The sequence below is a fragment of the Tyto alba genome, unplaced genomic scaffold (assembly GCF_018691265.1).
Source record: "Tyto alba isolate M040663 unplaced genomic scaffold, T.alba_DEE_v4.0 Super-Scaffold_16, whole genome shotgun sequence".
NCBI classification, from domain to species: domain Eukaryota; kingdom Metazoa; phylum Chordata; class Aves; order Strigiformes; family Tytonidae; genus Tyto; species Tyto alba.
In genome coordinates, this window is record NW_024881278.1 from 34,230,218 (window position 1) to 34,248,551 (window position 18,334).

Genomic DNA, 18,334 nt, shown 5'->3' on the forward strand with positions numbered 1-18,334 from the left:
AAGTAGCAGATGGAGGCTGACAGTCAGGCGTGACTTTGGGATTCCTGCAGATCAGTCCTCAGGCTGATCAGAATTCTCAAGCCCCCAAGAACAATCATGTTGTTACCTCCTGTGCAGCCAGGATGATGAGACTGTCATACCTTCCTTTAAGGCAGAAGGAACTAGTTGTCCTTCCTTACACATGGCCTCCTCAAGCACGAAGGTCATAGCACAGAGATCAGCAAAGCATATTTTAACCCAGAAAAGTAAGAAAAGGGAAAAAAAAACCAAACTTTTTTTCAAGGTATACCTAGTATGGGGAGCCTCACAACCATTTTACTGCACTAACTGCCAGATCACACTTGCTCTTCGCTAGACTGTTCCCCTGAACAGCCACTCTGATATTACAGAAGATCACGAGCTCATACTTCAAAAAATAAGCCCTGCATCTGTATTTGTTTATTACTAAAACAAAGCAGTTATCTTCCAACAAAGAAAAGAAACACAGCAAGAGACTTTAAAGAGTTTTGGCCTGTTAACTAACTAATACAGCTTGGAGGAATAAGTCAGTCTGATGTTCATGAACACTGACCTGAGAAAAGTTTCTAAGAATATGTGTTTCATTTTGTCTTACATGCACTATTTTTTCCAAGCATTTAGTTAAGGCAATGTTTTAATGTTCACCTATAGAAAAATATTCTTTCTATTGCTGCCTTTAAACTAAAATTAACGTCATAATCTCCCATAAAATACTGGGTAAGAAACACAAATGTTTCAGTTACTGGAATTGTCTTCACCATCCTTGTTCTGAAGAAACTTTAAAATTACAGCCAATAACCATGTCGACATGTGTAAAAATAACTTAAAGTATTCCTCACCTTGTAGAGTTACAATTAAAACCTCCATATTAATACTGAAAAACTTTTATTACATGGAAAACTTCCATTATGCAGCACTTAAACAATTAAATTAGGATCCTTTTTTTGAGTGTATTTTTCCACACAGATCAATTTCAAACTGCTGGAATCAATATTAATTCCAATCTTCTACTCGTTTAAGTTCTTAAATATTCCTAATGTATTTTCAATACAGCAATGAAACTAATCAAATTAATACTAATAAAGAAATACATGATGTTATTGTTGTCATTTGAAGCATCTTTTTTTTTTGTAACAGACTTCCTATTTCCTGCATTTTCAGCTGCAAAAACCAATTAACCACTATTCTCCCCAAAGGACTTCAAGAATTTAATCTTTTAAATTTACGCTAAAATTATTTTGTGATTCATCTCCATAGATGAGCTGTCTCATTGCTAACAGTCCACCCAAAACACCGAAGAAACTTCTACTGCAGAGATTATCATAAATCTCATGGCAATTACTGTCACTCTCACAACGGTTATCCTACCAATCCTTGCGTCTCCTCGGCAGTCCGAGGCCAACACTGACATAACAGCGCAAGTGGCCACCACCATGGTTGCAAAAAAGGAGAAGGTGACGTTCAGAGAAAGTGTCCAGAGGACTGGCTTTACTCGGGAGGGCAGCAGAAGGGGATCCAGCGGCTGGTCGGAGCCACCTAACAGAGGAGTGCCAAGAAGATGGAGCCTGGCTTTTCTCAGCGGCACACAGAGGGGCTTTGCACAGGAGCCACAACACGGGAAGTTACCGACAAGTGTCATTTCCTCTTCACCACGAGGGCGGTCAGACCCTGGAAGAGGGGCCCAGAGAGGCCGTGGGATCTCCGCCTTTGGTCATCATTCAAGACCTCACTGGAAAAGGTCCAGAGCAACCTGATGTATTTCCTTCTGCTTGGAGCGGGAGCTTGTAGTAGAGGCCTCCAGAGGTGTCCCCTGCCAGCCTGAATTATCCTCTCATCTATCAGTGCCAAACACTCATTTTTCTTGAAGGCCTGCCTCTCGCATCAGCAGCAACCTCTGACCTCACTAATCACAAACTCAGCTTAACTCCAGAACCATCAGTCAAGTTCCCTTTTATTCAGGTAGCACCTCAAGTATCAAAACCAATGGTATACTGCTGGCCAAAAGTAACCAGCACGGCACAGCCATCCGGCAGCTCAACCCTAAAGACAATTGCATAGGAGAAGCCCAAGTGCTGAGTGACAGAACTTGCTTGAGCACTTGGCACGGCCAGGGTCTCTATTATATGCACAGTCGTGGACATCGAGCTACACAATTGCTCTCACCGCCATTTGGAAAGCTGCAGCTATTTCTCATGCTCTATATTATAGATATAATACATGTTTTACAGCTATCCTCTTTTTTATTCACCTGTCAACATCAGTATGAGGTCTATCAGCTTACCACAGATTTTGTATTGTGGGGATATTGATTCACTTCTGTACAAATATTCTAAAGAAATGGAGGATCCATCAGGACTAGAAAATGAAATGAGGCTTATTTTCATCATCTTCTAACTTTACTTGGAAATGGTGTCTGTAGCTTGGCAAAGCTGACTAGCATGCAGTTTTCTTTCCTTTGCAGTTAGCAAGTCTCATCTCTGGCCAGACAAACTAGCTGACTTCAGAGACTTGCCAAATCAGCTGGAGACAAGGAGTTTTGAACATGAAAGAAAACAAATTCTGTGCTGGAAGTAAGGCTTAAATAACTACATTATCCAGTAGTAATCAACTAGGATTTAATCAACTGGGTTAATCTTGCTAGTGCTTCTGTAATAAATGAATGAACTAACGGACATAAAACCAAAAAGCTGGTCATCTTCTTCTAATTGAATAGTAAAAGGTAGAACTGCCTGACCTTGCATGGCATCATTTCCTCTACTTGTTTCCCAAGACCACTAAAAACTTTTAAGATGAGCAACTTATAATAAATCCCACACAGAGCAAGGCAGAATAGTGAAGGAGCAAGAATTCAATACAGCCTCAAAAAAAAAAGTGTTTTAAATCCTCTTTCCTACATCCCATGTCCTTCCCCCATCCTATGACACCGTGGTTGACACAGAAAACATGTGGCCCAAACGCCAGTTCATTCAAACACCCCTAGGACTCTTCCACACGGAAAAATGCAATCAAGTGTCTGAATCTGCCACTCTCTGATAGCCAAAACACCTGGCAAGGGTAATTTACCCTGCTTTTACAGCCTTTACAGATAGCTTGGCTACGTCAACCTAGCACTATACTGTAGAAACATATAAAATGTGTCTACAAAAGTAACAGAAACTGAACTGCGGAGAGTCAAGGCACCACTTCAACACAAAAAACTCACACAAAAAGAAAATACTAGGACTGGCAAATGAGAAAACCCAAGCAAAATCCCTTTTCTTCCCTTATTTCATTAGGAAACCCTTACCTGTCCAAGCCCTGGCAGTAAACGGGGAACAAGAAACTCAGACCTGCTTCACTATCTGCTGTAATAAAATCAGGTACTCAGAAACCACAGCGTCTGTGGCCAGGCTGCATCTTGCACAACTACTCAATATGCAGAAGATCTCTGCACTGCAGAATAAAATTAAAGAGAGTCCTACACAATGAGATTGGTTACTCTGAAAAGAAGGCATTTACAAAGAAAACGACACGCTGAAGAAAGAGTTTAGGAATATCTGGCTGCCAAGTGAGGTCAAAGGCAAGAACAGGGGGCCTTGTAGCCTGACACCAGGGTAAAATTGCCCCCGTGGATGAAAAGAAAATAGTACTCAGCACTAGAATAATCTGGCCATTTTAACTGACAATCTGACTGTCGGGCTGCTCCAAGGAGAACCCCAGCAAAGGAAACTGAATGCCATGGACACATCCACAGTTTGGGGAGCCTGTGGACCAGCAGGCATCCGAAGTGCATGCCTCAGGAGAGATCCTTTTGCACCATTCAAGCCTCACAGCCCCCAGAGTGCTTCCAGAGAGACCTATCAAGAAGTGGGAAAGAGGCAAGGAAGATGCTTTCGAATTCCAAGCATCTGCTGCTGGGCCCCACACAGCCCCAGCTGAGATCTAGAGCAGTCACAGTGCCTGGTTTGGCACGTAAAGACGGTTTCCACACCCCTCCCTGCAGCAGCCCAAAAGCGAGAGAAAATAATCCTCTGGATACTGGTTTACCATTTCTGTGTTTAAAGCTGCTGGTGGGAAGGCAGACTGGCACTGAGACAGCCCAAGCCAAGCACCTCAAAAGCTGTGCAAGAGTCGTTCTAACAGAGCCACTGCCTTTTGATTAACCTCAGAGACCTCAGAGATGGGAAAGAGAACCCAGATTGTCTTTCACAGACGCTCCTTTGCCACCTGAATGTTGCCCCACAGCAAATCCAGAGTGGGAAAAAAAGTCACAGAGAGAGCAGGTAGGTTTCTGTTTGTCTGTATTCCGAAGGGGTTAGAAAAGCTTTGAAGAGATGGAAAAACATCTCAAGACTCTTCCTTCCACATGTTCAATGACAGGAAACCATCCCATTTTTTCTCCCCTCAAGAAGTTCCCTGTGCAGATGTGCCAAACTACCCCTGAAACAGTTTCTGAATTTGTTATAGCTAAGATTTTTGTCCCTGGTAGGGTAATGCTCTATTAGCTATCTATAAAATAATTTTTATTATCTGTTTTCATACTATCACTTTATTATCTCTATACTTACCAACTGCATTCACACATTTCTTACTGCTTTACATCATGAATTTTTCACGTAATTTCCATATTGCTTGTTACTTATTGCACAATTTAGAGATAAATTTGTACGTAAGAATCTATTACTGCAAAAGTCTATTCTCTGATGTGGTTCTTTGGACTCTCCATGACACCCAGTATCTGGGAACTGCCCAGCACCCTTCTTCAAGGAAGAAAAATTTTCTGATCCTCCAGGTAAACTTACTCCTGCTTACCCCTTCATCCATGGAAGGGACAGATAAGCCAGAGATAACCAAGCCCGACAGAAGTGCTGAGCAACTCCTGCAGTCAGGCCAAAAGGGTTGCTCTGGCTGGTGTTGATAAACAGCAGAAGACTTCACCTACAGCTGACAGTGGGTAAACACATGGCATGGTCGCAAGTAAAAGAGGTCCGAGGCCGTAATCTGTAGTGGCCACTGGTTCTACAACAAGGTATGGTTGCCTGAATGCCACCACGTGAGGAGGATGTGGAAAGAAAGCCCTGTTTTCAAATGGTGACTCCTCATGGAAGAGGCCTGGCATCACGGAGGATCCCATCTGCTCAAGCTGTAATGATGACATGGGTAAAATCAGGCACTGTGGAGGGTGCAGGCCTCCTTGAGCAGGAAGGACAGTAATACACATTGTGATACTTGAGGTCAACATTCCTAATGGTACCAAAAGGAGGATGCAACTTCCCTGTTCCCCAAGCAAGCTCTCCAGCACACATTGAGAAAACGGCGTTGGTTCGACAGCGCCAAGGTCCTGCCAGAAGAAGGGAGCAACAGGACAGTGTAAGCCAAACAGTGCTTGACACAGATGAAAAAAAAAAAATGTTATCTTGTGATGATCTGATTAGAATTGGCCAGATAGATGAGCACCAGACAGAATGTCCTGAGCCCTGCGAGCCCAGCCTGAACAAGGAAATATTCTACAGTAACACTGTGAGACCAAGAGCTTTTGATTTTCACTAAAACAGTCCATGGAAGGCAAGAAAAAGGCAGAAATTTTGCTGGGAACATTTTGGATAAGTGTGCAACAACGGGATAACTGAGAGTTTCAGCTCATCACCTGCTTGAGAAGCTGACTTCTCTATCATGTTTCACCCAAAGCCTAAAAGGGCACCTTTGCTGGTCTTTCCCAGCCCCAAGACAGCACAAAGATTTGGAAGGTTGACCAGAAGATGATCTATGATCCTTCCGAGTAACAACACCAGTCAGAAAGAACTTTGCCTTTGTCAAAGACATTAATAGCTAAACAGGTAAAGAAAGAGCACTATACAGCTAGAAAAAACAAATGAAGAAAGAGCAGATCAGAATGACTCTGCGGGGTAGTTGAGAGATACTGACGTGGCAGTGGTCTCACCTACCCAAGCACAAGTATCACAGAATCATTTATGCTGGAAGGGACCTCCTGAGATCATCTAGTCCACCCCACTGTTCAAGCAGAGACAGCTAGAGCAGGTTGTCCAGTGCTGCATCCAGTTGGGTTTTCTGTATTTCCAAGGACAGAGACTCTACAACCTCTTTGGGCACCTGTGCCAGTGTTCGACCGTGCTCACAGTTAAAAAAAAAACGACCACCCTCGCAGTAGAAAAATACACAGAGTGTTTATTAGCAGGTATAGAGACGATCTAGCAGAGTCATTAACTGATTAGTTCCCTGGTTGTTCTGTGTGGACTGCCAGTGCAGAAAGGACACCGTGGGGGACCCGCAGCTGTGTTCCTTATGTGGCTATTCCACAAAGCGTCCCAGAAAGTCTGACTGCTGGCAACAGCCTGCAGTTCAAACTGAGCAGGAGCTACTGCACTGAGAGGCCGGGCTGCACACAAATCAGGTCCTGCAGTTTGGGCTAATGGCCAGCCTTCTCTATCCCAAAGTCTGAAGCTCTAGCAACTTGCAAGACCCTGATCACAGGCTCTGAAAAGAGCAGCAGCTCATCAGTCCTTTAATGTTGGTGTGACACCTGGATAGAAAACAGTACAGCTATTGCTATTCTATGTAAGAGGCGCTGTGATGTTCAATTCTACCAGCAAAGTACAGAGGAATTTTAGACAACACCGTTCCCTTGCTTTTCACCTGGAAAACCGTGAACTGGCTATATCACCTATGGTAACACCACCAACTTCCTCCATCCAACAACTATTTGCATAAAGTCAGCATTTCCCTTTCTGAAATGTTTCTCACCTCTTCGCAACAGCTGAGTCAAAACATACACAATACATGGCTCCCAACTCTCTCAACCTTATGTCTTATTTTAACTTGATCATTTATTTCAGTAAAGCATTTGGGGATCAACCTTGAACCAAAAAAGCTAAATTCTTCACAGAACAGCTTGATTTTAAAAATATGGCTGAAGTTATTTGTCATTCTTAAATGCAGGATAGCTGATGCATAGCCAGTTCTGCTCCTTCTGTCTTTTCTGTCCCTTAATATTTGCTAACTGCTTTGCCAAGGGACTTTCCTAATTCCACACACCACCATTCCCCTCTCCCCAGTTACCAGGATCACGCTGTGTACAGCTGTGGGTGTTTTTTCAAGCATTTTGTATTCTCAACTATTTTCCAGAAATAAACACTGATGGAAAAGCACGAGTATTAGTCAACTCCTAGCACATTTTCTGATGCTAGTTCTGATTTAGTGACTCGAGGGCATGCTTTTCAGGCATTCCCTGCTGTGGATGTAACACGTATTGACTCTAGCCAGCATGATAGCATCATCTCTTGGTATTCTAATAATCTGCCGTTCTACACAGTCACACCCCCACTCAATTCAGAGCAGTTCCAAGTGTACAGCCAAATACAAAAATCCAAATCTCTGCCTTGCTTGTCCTCACTGCATTGCTTTCAGACCTCAGCCACCTGCTCTGCTGTTCTCTGGGAGCTCTGTGTATCCAGGCTTTTCACAGACCAACAGCAAGCTTCCTCCTAATGACCCGGCTTGATTTCTCCTTTGTTTCGATTCTCTTCACACAGCTCAGCTGCAGCTATCACAATACAGTGTATTCAAAAAAGGCCTTGCCAGTCCTCCTCTCCAAAGAGCTGAATTGTGGAAAACTATTTGACCTTCAAAAATAATTCCCTGACTTTTACCTAGAGGCAATCTGTCACAAACGTTGGGTAGCCCCTGTTTCACAAGGCCCGCAACAGTCTCACCCTCTAATTCAACGATACCTCTGGAGATTTTGTGCAAGGGCAGAGCTATAGACACCGGCACAGGGCCACGACACTATCTCTGAAGCATGAGTCCTGGTGATAAGGATCCTACTCACTGCTTCAAAGGCAGATTTGGACATTCCCTGTCCACCTCCTCCCTCTGGGACCAGTTTTCAGTAGAAGCACCCTCACTGCTCCTTCAGCCAAGAACAACTGCAGCAAGACTGCTCCCTTGCACACGCTGGTGTGAAAGCTCTATCTCATCAGCATTGCAAAAGCCTTTGGGATACTGGCTGGCTTCTTTCACCCTATGCTACTAGCTCAGCCCTCAGAATGACTGTGACCTTAAAGACTTTAAAGGTCAGCACAGGCAGCTTTAACTTTTAGTCGTATCTATAGTCTCATCTGAGCAAACAGAAAACAGCATCCTGGCATAAGGCAAGTCCCCCTTCAGTGTAATTTCTTAAGTGGAAGCAGGGTTAGACATGAGTCAGGGAAGGCTCCCATTCTGCTGCTTCCCAGTCAGTTTGAAACCTTTGCCAGGTTCAACCATAGAAATCGATGGTCCCAGGGCTGACTTCCACATCCAAACCAATATAAACTGTGTGAGGGAAAATTAAGAACAGGCATATCATTCAAATTAACATAATTCAGAACCACCACTCCTACAACTAAAAGACCGATAATCACGTCACGCTTTACCTTCAGGACAGGCAGGCACATTAACTAATTACTAATTGCCAATTCCTCTGTAGTTCATGTTATCTACTTTTTGCACCCATCTCCTAGTCAACCATTTTACTCGGAGACTCTTCATGCTCACAGTGCTATAGTCAAACACTGTGCCAGTCCTCTGGGAGGCAATCAGCGAACCTCATTTCTTGGTCAGACATTCCTTGCTCTATTCCTTATTACCTAATCAGTATCACTAGACTGCACAGACCAGTGTACCAATAGTTCAGTTTAAGTTTCCTCATTGTTCTTATAGCCTGGCAGACAGAAATGGTCCCTGTAGATGAAATCCACTTGAATAGGACACTTTGCAGAGTGTAATAACTTTCTGAGCTTAGTATAACACCACATACAGATAGAAGCTAAAGAGAAAATTATAAAAGCCATTTGCAACTTCAGATTCTAATTGTTTACATGCACAGTGACCTTTAGCACCTCCAAAGAGCTTTCTGCCTTACCCTGCAGCTTTTTCAGGACAGCCACTTCCATCTTGAGAACTTGCTTGGGCTGCTGGGCTGATTCCACCTTCAAGGCCACGTTCTCACGGGTCAGCAGGTCCATCGCCTCATAGATCTCCCCAAAGCCACCTCCGCCAATCTTCTTCAACTAGAAAAGTGCAAAGAGGTTTGGTACAATGTACGAGAGAGGCAACATCAAATTGGCTCTCACAGAGCCAGGTATTAGTTTCTTTACTGCACAGGGAGAACAAACTCAGCTCCCAATCTGTGCTGTGCCTGAATGCCTTCACTGCACAGCTAGGTGCAAGCCCAGCTCTTGACTGTGCTATGTAGAAATTCTTTGCTTTAACAACAAAGAACAAGCCTAGCAAATGATGACAGGATATATTTAAAAGCCAATGATAATGCCTATTACCTCAATAATGTTCCTGACAAAATTCAAGGAAAGACCCTTCAAGGAGATAGCAGAACCTCTATCCAGACCATGGGAGATAAAAACTGTCATTCCCTCTCAACAAACACATCTCTCCAGTAAAATACAACCATGGCAGTTGGAACTAATGCTTTCAAGAAATAAGTTAGATGAAGTTTACATCTCATTCACAGGATTTTAACACACTGGAATATTTTACAAGATGCTTGACCTGCTCTGCTAGTGAGGTTACTTCAGTGTCACCTTTCAGAGAACCGCCAACTGCATTACCTCAAAACAGTTACGTACAAGACACAAATACCACTCCATTGTTTCTTATTCTCTCTTTTTTTTTTTTTTTTTTTCCTTTTTAATGTTAAACCACACCAAAAGATGCTTTTTGTGTCTATGAGCAAAATTAACGACTGTTACACAATAGAAGGCTATCATTGCTTGGAAACAAAACAATTTCAATTGACATCAACTCAAAGCTAAAAATGTCTAAGTTTCAGCGTATCTGACATGCACCTACTAGAGACAGATAGTCTGACTGTTCTGGAGTAGCCACCCACTCAGAGAGCAAGCTGGGATCCTCTGCCTTTCCTGGAAGGTGATTCCTTGATTATCCTTCTGCTGAAACTTGACAGCATATGCACATATAGTTATACATATGCATGTATAAGACAGACTCCTAACGTGTTGCAAGTGTCAACGTCTATGCCAGGAAAATTATTGTATATTTGTTGCTCTTAGATATATTTAAAACATGCTGTGTTGCCCAGGAACAAATTCAGGTCTATTGCAGAGATAGAGCAGGGCTCCTTTGATCTGCTTAGCACTTGTCTATTGAACCTAGCTGCAGCCCTTCCCTTCAGCATTTTGTGTTCCCTCTGTTCACAACTGCTCAGGAAGCCCTCAGCACTACTTCTTTCCAAGGGCAGGCGTTACACTTGAAAAGAAAAAGAACTTTAAATCAGGCAGATAGTCAAACACGTATCTTACACAATGTTTAATGAGGTTTAGATGATATTTTAGTGTCTCCTGCACCACAGAAGTCCTGTCCTGTGCATCTGTCCAGTTTACTGAACAAAGGGCCCTGCCTCCCAAGGGCCAGGGGTTTTTTTCTTCTTAAGGCAATCCAAATAACTTGTTTTTCTGGTTCCCATGTCAAGAAAGACCAGCTCTGCATGAAGCTATTTCTTGACAACCCTTTGAGAGTTGCTGTCTGGAGCTGTTTTTCTTCTCCTTTTACTTGCTATTTTTCTCACAACCTTCCATTGGGCTAACTGGGCATATTCATACAGTAAACAGTCCAATAACTAGGCCTCTACACACTATTCATGAATTATTAGAGTGCATCCCTCCTTCTACTTGGAAATTCACACTAAGTGAGCTGGCTATTAAAATTTTTTCTATCAAAACAATGCTACATTCAGCATAGCAACAACATGCCAGCTAATACCTCCGGATTCAATGCACGAGACCTTCTGTTGCCAGACATATTAACGAGACAGAAGGGAAACAGAAAGGGACAGTAAAAGCTGCAGAAGGCAAAAAGTTTAGTTGGGATCTGGAAGGACTGAGGAAGATTATAAAGTCTCGGTGGGAAAATGGGTAACATAACAAGCAAAAGTCAACAGTAATAAATGTAAGACAACATAAATGGGATGGAGGGGAAATATAGGCTACCCAAACATCTCACTGGGTTGCAAATTCAAGAATTGGATCTGGGGAGAGATATTGCTGAGCCAGCACAGACACACACAATGATTTTCCATTCACTGGCATTAACAGGGATAGTTCCCACATCCAACACAGTTGACAAAATGCAAAGCTACTGCAATATAAATGGAACAGCACAGTAGTATCATTAGAATAGTGGCACTATAAGGATCTGTAAGAAGATCTAGTCGTGTACGATGCAGAATATCAATCACCTTGCTGCTAGAGGCTCTTACTGAGTTAGGAGTGCTTCATTTTAGGATGAAGAGAAGGACCAGGAGCCTGGAAAAACGAAGGACAGACAAGGACTGCTACCTCAGAAAAAGCAAAAGAACGCGTGCATCAGAGAAGCAGGTTCAGGAAGAAAGGTACAGGTATTGAGACTGCTTACCCAGGAAAACAGCTAAATCGGAGGACCCATATAAGCCTACAGAGCAACAAATGCGAGATGGCGTGACATCCAGATCAGAGCTTCTGCTGAATCAGAGAACCAATTTTATACACATGTTCCAGCCAAGGGATGCACCTCACTGTCCAAGAGCCCTCAAGCTGTCTCTGCTTCCTCACATCCTTTCTCACCCTCTTATGGAAATTATTCTCTGGCATACTTTTCCCAGCACACCAGATGGTCCTATTCATCATTACCACCACTGCCATCCTCCTTGGGTTTTCAGCAAAACCCAGAGGCCATCAGCAGCCATTTCCTTTGCTTTGTTGCAGAGCAAGTTGTATTCTTGCAACTCAAGGTCTTGGCTGAGGTCAGGAGCTTACTGCACAGGCATTCCTTTATTGCTTGGGTGCTCTGTGGGAGTTCACTGTCTAAGGTGAACTCGGCACAGTCTTCTGCTGGACACAAAGGAGAGCTGGGCATATACCACTCAAGAAAATAAGCAAATAATGAAACCATTAGACACAAAGTCAAGAAAGAGAGGGGAACATCTAATAAGAATCATCGAAGTGATACTTGTGAGTACCAGCCCGTGCTAAACCTCACTGCCCTGGGAATACTCTCTTCTATTTTCTAACGTCCACCGGTTCATTTACTGTTAAGACTGAGGTACAGGCTGACAACACCAGCAGGATTCATTCTACCTGAATGCACGAGCCTGTACGTGAGCTGGGTGTCCAGGTTTCCATTGCAGCCTGTGGAGTCAAGTGAACAATTCATCTGATCAGACCCAGGTATCTAACTGGACTCGCACACAGACAACTAAGTAAGCGGCACCTCAGACATGAGTTCAGTCCTTCCAGTATCCCACTAAAGGCAACGTGACCGTACAGCTCATTGCGGTGCTTCTTCCATATTCTAAGAGGTTTCATGCCACATTAGGCCCTTAGAGTAGACGGTTACCAAAAATCCACTCTACTTGACCCCTCATGTCTCCAACTAGGAGGTTCCAGGAATTCCCCAAACTGGACTGTCTGTCAGGACTACTGACACAAACCAGCCATGTCCTGATGGGGGAAGTCACACTGAAAAGCCCCCCTGAATGTATCAGTAGTTACACAGGACACAGATGGCTCCCTTTGAAGTCTCCTTTAAATACCCTGAAATATTCTGCATTTACCCTGAAAAGAATCTTGCAGCACAATCCTCCAGAGCCTATAAAAAAAAAAAAACAAAATCAAATAACACATAGCTTTTCCCACTAAACAGAAAGTGGTACTCACAGAGGGACAGCTCAGAAAAAACCCAACAAGGCAACGCTCCCCCTCCCCCCCAAAAGATATCCCTGAATTACAAATTTAACCTTTTACTCAGCAAGTGTATAAGACATAGCTGCTTTAAACAAAGTCTGCCTTCCAAGGATACGATATAAAGACTAGACCTTCCCAGGAAAACGCTCCCGTACCAAAGTACGTGTGGTAGAGTCTCGGGATCAATGGCAAGGTCGGGAACAAGAACAAATGCTCTGAACCCAAAGTGAAGGACCAAACCGAGAGCCAGTGACCTGTGGTGAGCTCAGCTAGGGTCAAAGCCGACCCACAGGCTTCTAGTGTTGACAAGGTCAAACAGTGACTACTGTGACCACCTTTTAGAAGCACTTGTATAGTTAAGCCTGCAACTTCTGCAGCCCAATTCAACAGGCTACCTGATCCAGAAATGGCTAGGAGGCCTCGTCTGACTTAACAACAGGTGAGGAAGAGTGGACCTACATTCGCCAAACTCTCAGAGGCCACTCAACTTGCTTAAGAGGACTGAAGTTGTACTGATCTCCAGCGAAAACTAACTTATATGAAACAGGCATGAACTGAAAAGTCAATCAAGAAGTCAACCAGTCACATTCTAAATCACCTGAAGACCTGCCAAAGCCCAATTAAAGCAATTTTGCACCAGGTGAGACCAAAACAGGCCCCAAGACTGACAAAATACCTTCCTTGTCCCAAGTTCCCTCTCAGAACCATAAACAGCCTTTGCAACCAAGACAAGGTGAAGAGACCACAAAAGTTTGCAGGGCGTCCAGCAAGGTTTCCAAAATAAACAAGGGAAGGACAAGCGTAACCAAAACTTCAGTTCAAGATCCTCAGAAACCTGGAAGAAACCAAAGCATGGCCTGCACCTGACAAAAGCACACACGTGTGTACAAGAGTCACCACTTGTACTCAAAGCTCAGCGCAGAAGCTGCCAACTGTCTTGCTAGTAAGTCATAGCTGTGAATCCCCAATACAAAGTCTTTAGGTGAAATAAAGAGATACATCTGCTCAGCCTTAGCATCTATACCTATGTCAAAACAAGTACAAGTTTGACCTTGTTCCCTCCCCTGAACAAAGCAGTTCACATCATTCAGAGCACGTGTAGATCAAGTCACCCTCTGGGGCTTCAGCAGAAGTCATATGGTTCCAGTACTGGCCAAATTTCATCCCGTCAAAGCATCAAAAATACCTGCAAGTAAAGAACGATGACTCAAAAGAATACTTCTCCAAGTCCAATAGTTTTGAGAAAAAGCATAAGCAGTCCTTGCCCATGCCTTTCTCCAAAAATAAAAACAAGAATATGATTGCTGTCGGACAGCCAAACTTTTCTGGCTTGGAGCGACAGGAAAATAAAGTATCAACAGACTAACTGCAGAGGACTAACGTTTTCATTTGTCAAAACTGTATCAGTCAGCATACAGGAGGGGAGGAGGAAGGGAATTCAAGGAATACATTACACCGATCTAAAATTAGAAATTGGCTCAATACTGGAAGTATGCCAGCACTAAGAACTATGAGGTTTAAGCAGATGCCCAGCCAGAGACAGTTACAATGGGAGGAGAAATTACACAAAAAACCTCCTGGCAGCTGAAGCCCAGAATCACATAAATATGCCACACACCTGCTTGAGCAGGATCCATCAATCCCAGCAAAGCTTGGACAGTCTGGCTCGCATGCTATGGGTTAGATTCAGAAAGGTCTATGATAAAGGAAAAAATACTACTACTGATGTTAGAGCTGTATGCTGACTTTAAGGTACACTCCCTTTTTCATCTGTCGCTCAATTCTATGCTATCTATTTTGTTGGGCCAACAGAGGTTTTTTTTATATTTTTTATATTTTTTCCAACTTAGAGCCCCACGCAGCTGGCAATTCTGACTGGTCCCACACCAATACCAAGCTCAGCAAGAGGACAGCACAGAAGGCCTGCCTAAAGGGTGGGCACTTTGGGGGGGGCAGGGGGAGGTGGGGGGCAGAAACGAAGGGTCACGACACACAACTCAGCTAGCACAAGGCCAAATTCCCAGGAATTAGAATTTCTCATTGCTATTTGCGTCCTTTAGCAAGTCACGTAATTTCTCAGGGCCTTCAAGTGGGGTAATGACCTCAAAGCAGTACTGAAGACTACTGTGAGCCAACGTTATAAACATAAAAGGCTAATTCTCTAGTTAGATGTAGTTGTTGTTGACAGTATAGCTGCACATGTCTATATCTTCTGAGGCAGAATTAGTGGGTAGAGCTTCTAGCAGTCCCCAGTCACAGATTCATGCAACAAGTCACTGAATCCCACATTTAGTGCCTCTACCAAATTTAAAATTAGTTTGAAATGTTTCCCTGTGAGCATAGCTGAGCGTATTTCAGGCTTTATTTGTAGTTTTTGGTGCTTTTAAGAGTTCTGCTCTTTCCAAGAACAAAGTTACTTTGTTTAGACTGTGTTAAAAAATACTCCCACCATTTACAGAAGTTTTAGCACCCCTGTCTATGAAGGAGAAACTCAGAGTTTGGTAACAGTCGGAACGGTACAAGCTGAAGCTAGCTAGGGTACAGGAGGATGGAGAAGAATGAGTATTTGCAGCCATGCACCTCAAGCAATGGCTTAGGATCAGGAGAGCATCTAAATTCAGCTTTGCAGAGAACACGCACCAATCTGACCAAACTGTAGGCTCTGAGGAAATTTCCATTCGTGCAGAGAGGGTCAGATAAAAGCTGCAAGCAGTGTTTTCTGAGAAGTCCTAAGTACAGAATATGTTTTGAGTCCTACATGTCAATTAACCTGCACATGTATCGTCCTGCCAAAACAAGTATACGTGCTCCAGCCCAGAGCTGTAAGAGCACGGCAAGATTTTCCTTCAGCTGTGCCAGAAAGCTCCGGGGGGGAGATAGGGGTTGTCTCCATTTTGGTATCTAATCACAGAGAAAATTGAGATTCTCCATCTGCTCTCAGGAAGCATGGAGAATGAAGAGCAGTTTGAATTGCTTAAATATAAATAGGCTGTTCGGGGATTGGCCAGACAGAGGAGTGAAGGCTGTGGAGCAAGCAGGAGCGAAGGGGTAGAGTGAAGAGAGGCAAGCAATGGGGGAGTAACAGGACAGAGCGAGGAGGAACTGCCCAGGGCAACAAAGAGGTGCAGGCAGGGGCAGGTCTGATAAAAGGACAGCACGCTGTCTGAAGTGAGCTGTTGAAAGTAACCCGTCCACAGCCTGGACCTGCAGGGAGTTCAGGGCCTCTTCAGCCCTCTGCTCTTCCCAGCCCGCTGCAACACTGGCGGGGCAGCTGTACCAGAGCTGGTGAGCACGGGGAGGTGACCTGGTGCTACCACGACAAATCACCCGTGGTCCAAACCAGGGCCGCTTCTGCTGGGAGTCTAATGGTTCAGACGCTGCTGGTAATCCAAGTTAAAAATGGATACGATGGCACTCATGGGATTGAAATTGTTTTCTAGCTTTTTAAAAACAAAGCTTTTAAAGCCAGAAAACAAAAACTCCTAGAAAACACACAGAGAATTTCAAGAAGTATAAAGGTGCGGGATCCTTTCACATGTTATATTCCAGTTTCTTTAACTGAAATGATAACATAATACTACCTCCCCCTCCATCACAAAGACTTCACTGTACGACTCAAGAGAAAGCGAGAGAACAGAAGAGGAACTGTATCCTCTGACCAAATCTGGTGGCAGTGAAACACATGCCTAGGGGATGGGATTCTCCCCCTGCCTCTACCACAGCACCCTTGCATGACTCTGGTCACACCGCCGAAGTCCCCGCTCACAGGCCACCACTACCCACGCGCTCCTCTGCTGGGTGCCTAAGGCAAGGCAGCCAGCTCCGATCTACAGAAGCCACGAGCGTGCCTAGACGCCCGCGACGGCTAGTGGAGTTGTGCTTTGGTCACAAATATTAAGCAGTGTGTAAAGAATAACAAAAATTAAGATATAACTAAATTTGAAAACCTATCTGTAAAAGCAAGGTATAGTTTTCTCTTGTATCACCTGGTAAAAGCATGAATAAATTATATATTTTTATCTCTCTCTCTATATATATATATATATCTGACAGAGATACTAAAGCAATAAGAAACAAAAAACTGAGTTTAAGCGGCAAACTTGTGCCATTAATTTAAATGGATAGTGAGATCTGCAGCCACACACTGACTGCCTAAAAGATGAAATGGCTGTTAATTCAGTGTACGCCATCCAGCTTGTACAACAGCTAAGACACCTGTCCCATGAAGAACTAATGCTCTCAACAGGTGATGATATCATTTTTAAAAGTATCCTAATAAATGTACACAGAAGTTGCACCAACAAGCTAAATATGGAATTTCTGACCTTTGAAGTAGCTGACATTCCAACCTTAAGCATTTGCTTTTGAATTATCTTACTGTAATTCAATTTATTTATAGGGACATCTGTAGTATTCTTTGCCACAATTACTCAAAATCTAAGTAGCTTACTAAAAGATGACAGCCTGCTCCAACAGTTCAATCCTACCTAAAACTCCTTGGCAGGTTTAGTTTTCTAAAAACACCACTCTACAACCCACTGTGGCAATATTGGCCATCTTCTTGCTGACGTGCCAAACCACGCCGCTCCACTCGCTTGATGGAGCCCAGGATTAACCAGACAAGTTCCTACCCTGCTCCAGGAGGAGGAGATCTGTTTGGGCCGCCAAAGGAAGCACAAAACCAGAGCTACTCACCACTTTCCAGCGATCTTTGACCACATAATTGGCCGGAAGAATGTCGACCTGTTCCCCTCCTCCACTCATGTTTGGTTCGTCCTTGATGACTGCTGCTAGGCACTGCATTTGCCAGCCAGAGAGTATTTTAGTAGCTCCCAATTTAAACGAGCCATTTATCTGGGGAGAAAAGGGGCGGGGGGAAGGAATGACAAAATTAGTGCAGGTCACGGCAGAAGTACATGCTACGTTTCCGCAGGTTTTGCTTACGAGAAAATCCGAAGCAGTCTCGCAGGGGAGAAGGCCAACTCACCTTGTGACCACCTCAGCTCACTCCGTGCACAAGCCCGGCAGGCGCACCCATGCTTCTCGTCAGCAGCACCACCAGAAGGGTGACAGTTACCAGCTCTACCATGCAGGAGCCCAGGGCTCTTGGGCCTGACGGCCAGCAAGTCAAAGAGAATTTGATGCCAAAAGCTTCAGGTTACCAGGCAAAGGGGCCTTGCTTTAACAGAGCAGCTGCCACACACGCAGTTTTTACGGTTTTCACTGGACAGCATCCGACACAAATCAGAAAGGTTTGCGAGGTATTGCATTCAATAAGCCTAAAAGCACCTGAATAGGGTGGAAGAGCCAGGATTACAGACACTATCAGTGAGGAACAGCCAAGCAAAGAAGACGGGGATGGTTAGAAAGGGCTCCAGCCGTGTCTAAATTAGTCCTCCTCACAGCATACACACAGTGCTAAAAATGATCAAATTAAAACACAGAGACGTATCTTGTTCCTAAGGTGTTTGCATTCTACCTCGCGTCCCTTTTCCCTGCTTTTATAGGGAGCTCCAGATAGCCTAGGCTGAAACTAATTTTATTTTGAGGCTTTTTGGTTATAATTCTTCTACAGAAATAACTTT

The 18,334-nt window shown here is 43.9% G+C and overlaps 1 protein-coding gene across 4 annotated transcripts in view; it reads right to left on the reverse strand.

The window, feature by feature from the left end:
- The window catches only part of TTBK1 (tau tubulin kinase 1), a 106,321-nt gene that overhangs the window by 71,239 nt on the left and 16,748 nt on the right, over nt 1-18,334 (reverse strand). For 3 of the 4 annotated variants that reach the window (XM_042789603.1, XM_032994066.2, XM_042789602.1), the window contains exons 2-3: nt 17,445-17,603; nt 8,918-9,065 (exon numbers count right to left, since the gene is read on the reverse strand). In XM_042789603.1, the coding sequence (XP_042645537.1) occupies nt 8,918-9,065; nt 17,445-17,552 (256 nt within the window). In that variant the 5' untranslated portion in view covers nt 17,553-17,603. Of the gene's footprint in view, nt 1-8,917; nt 9,066-17,444; nt 17,604-17,736; nt 17,779-18,334 lie in introns of those variants that run through there. The other variant, XM_042789604.1, reaches the window with a different exon arrangement.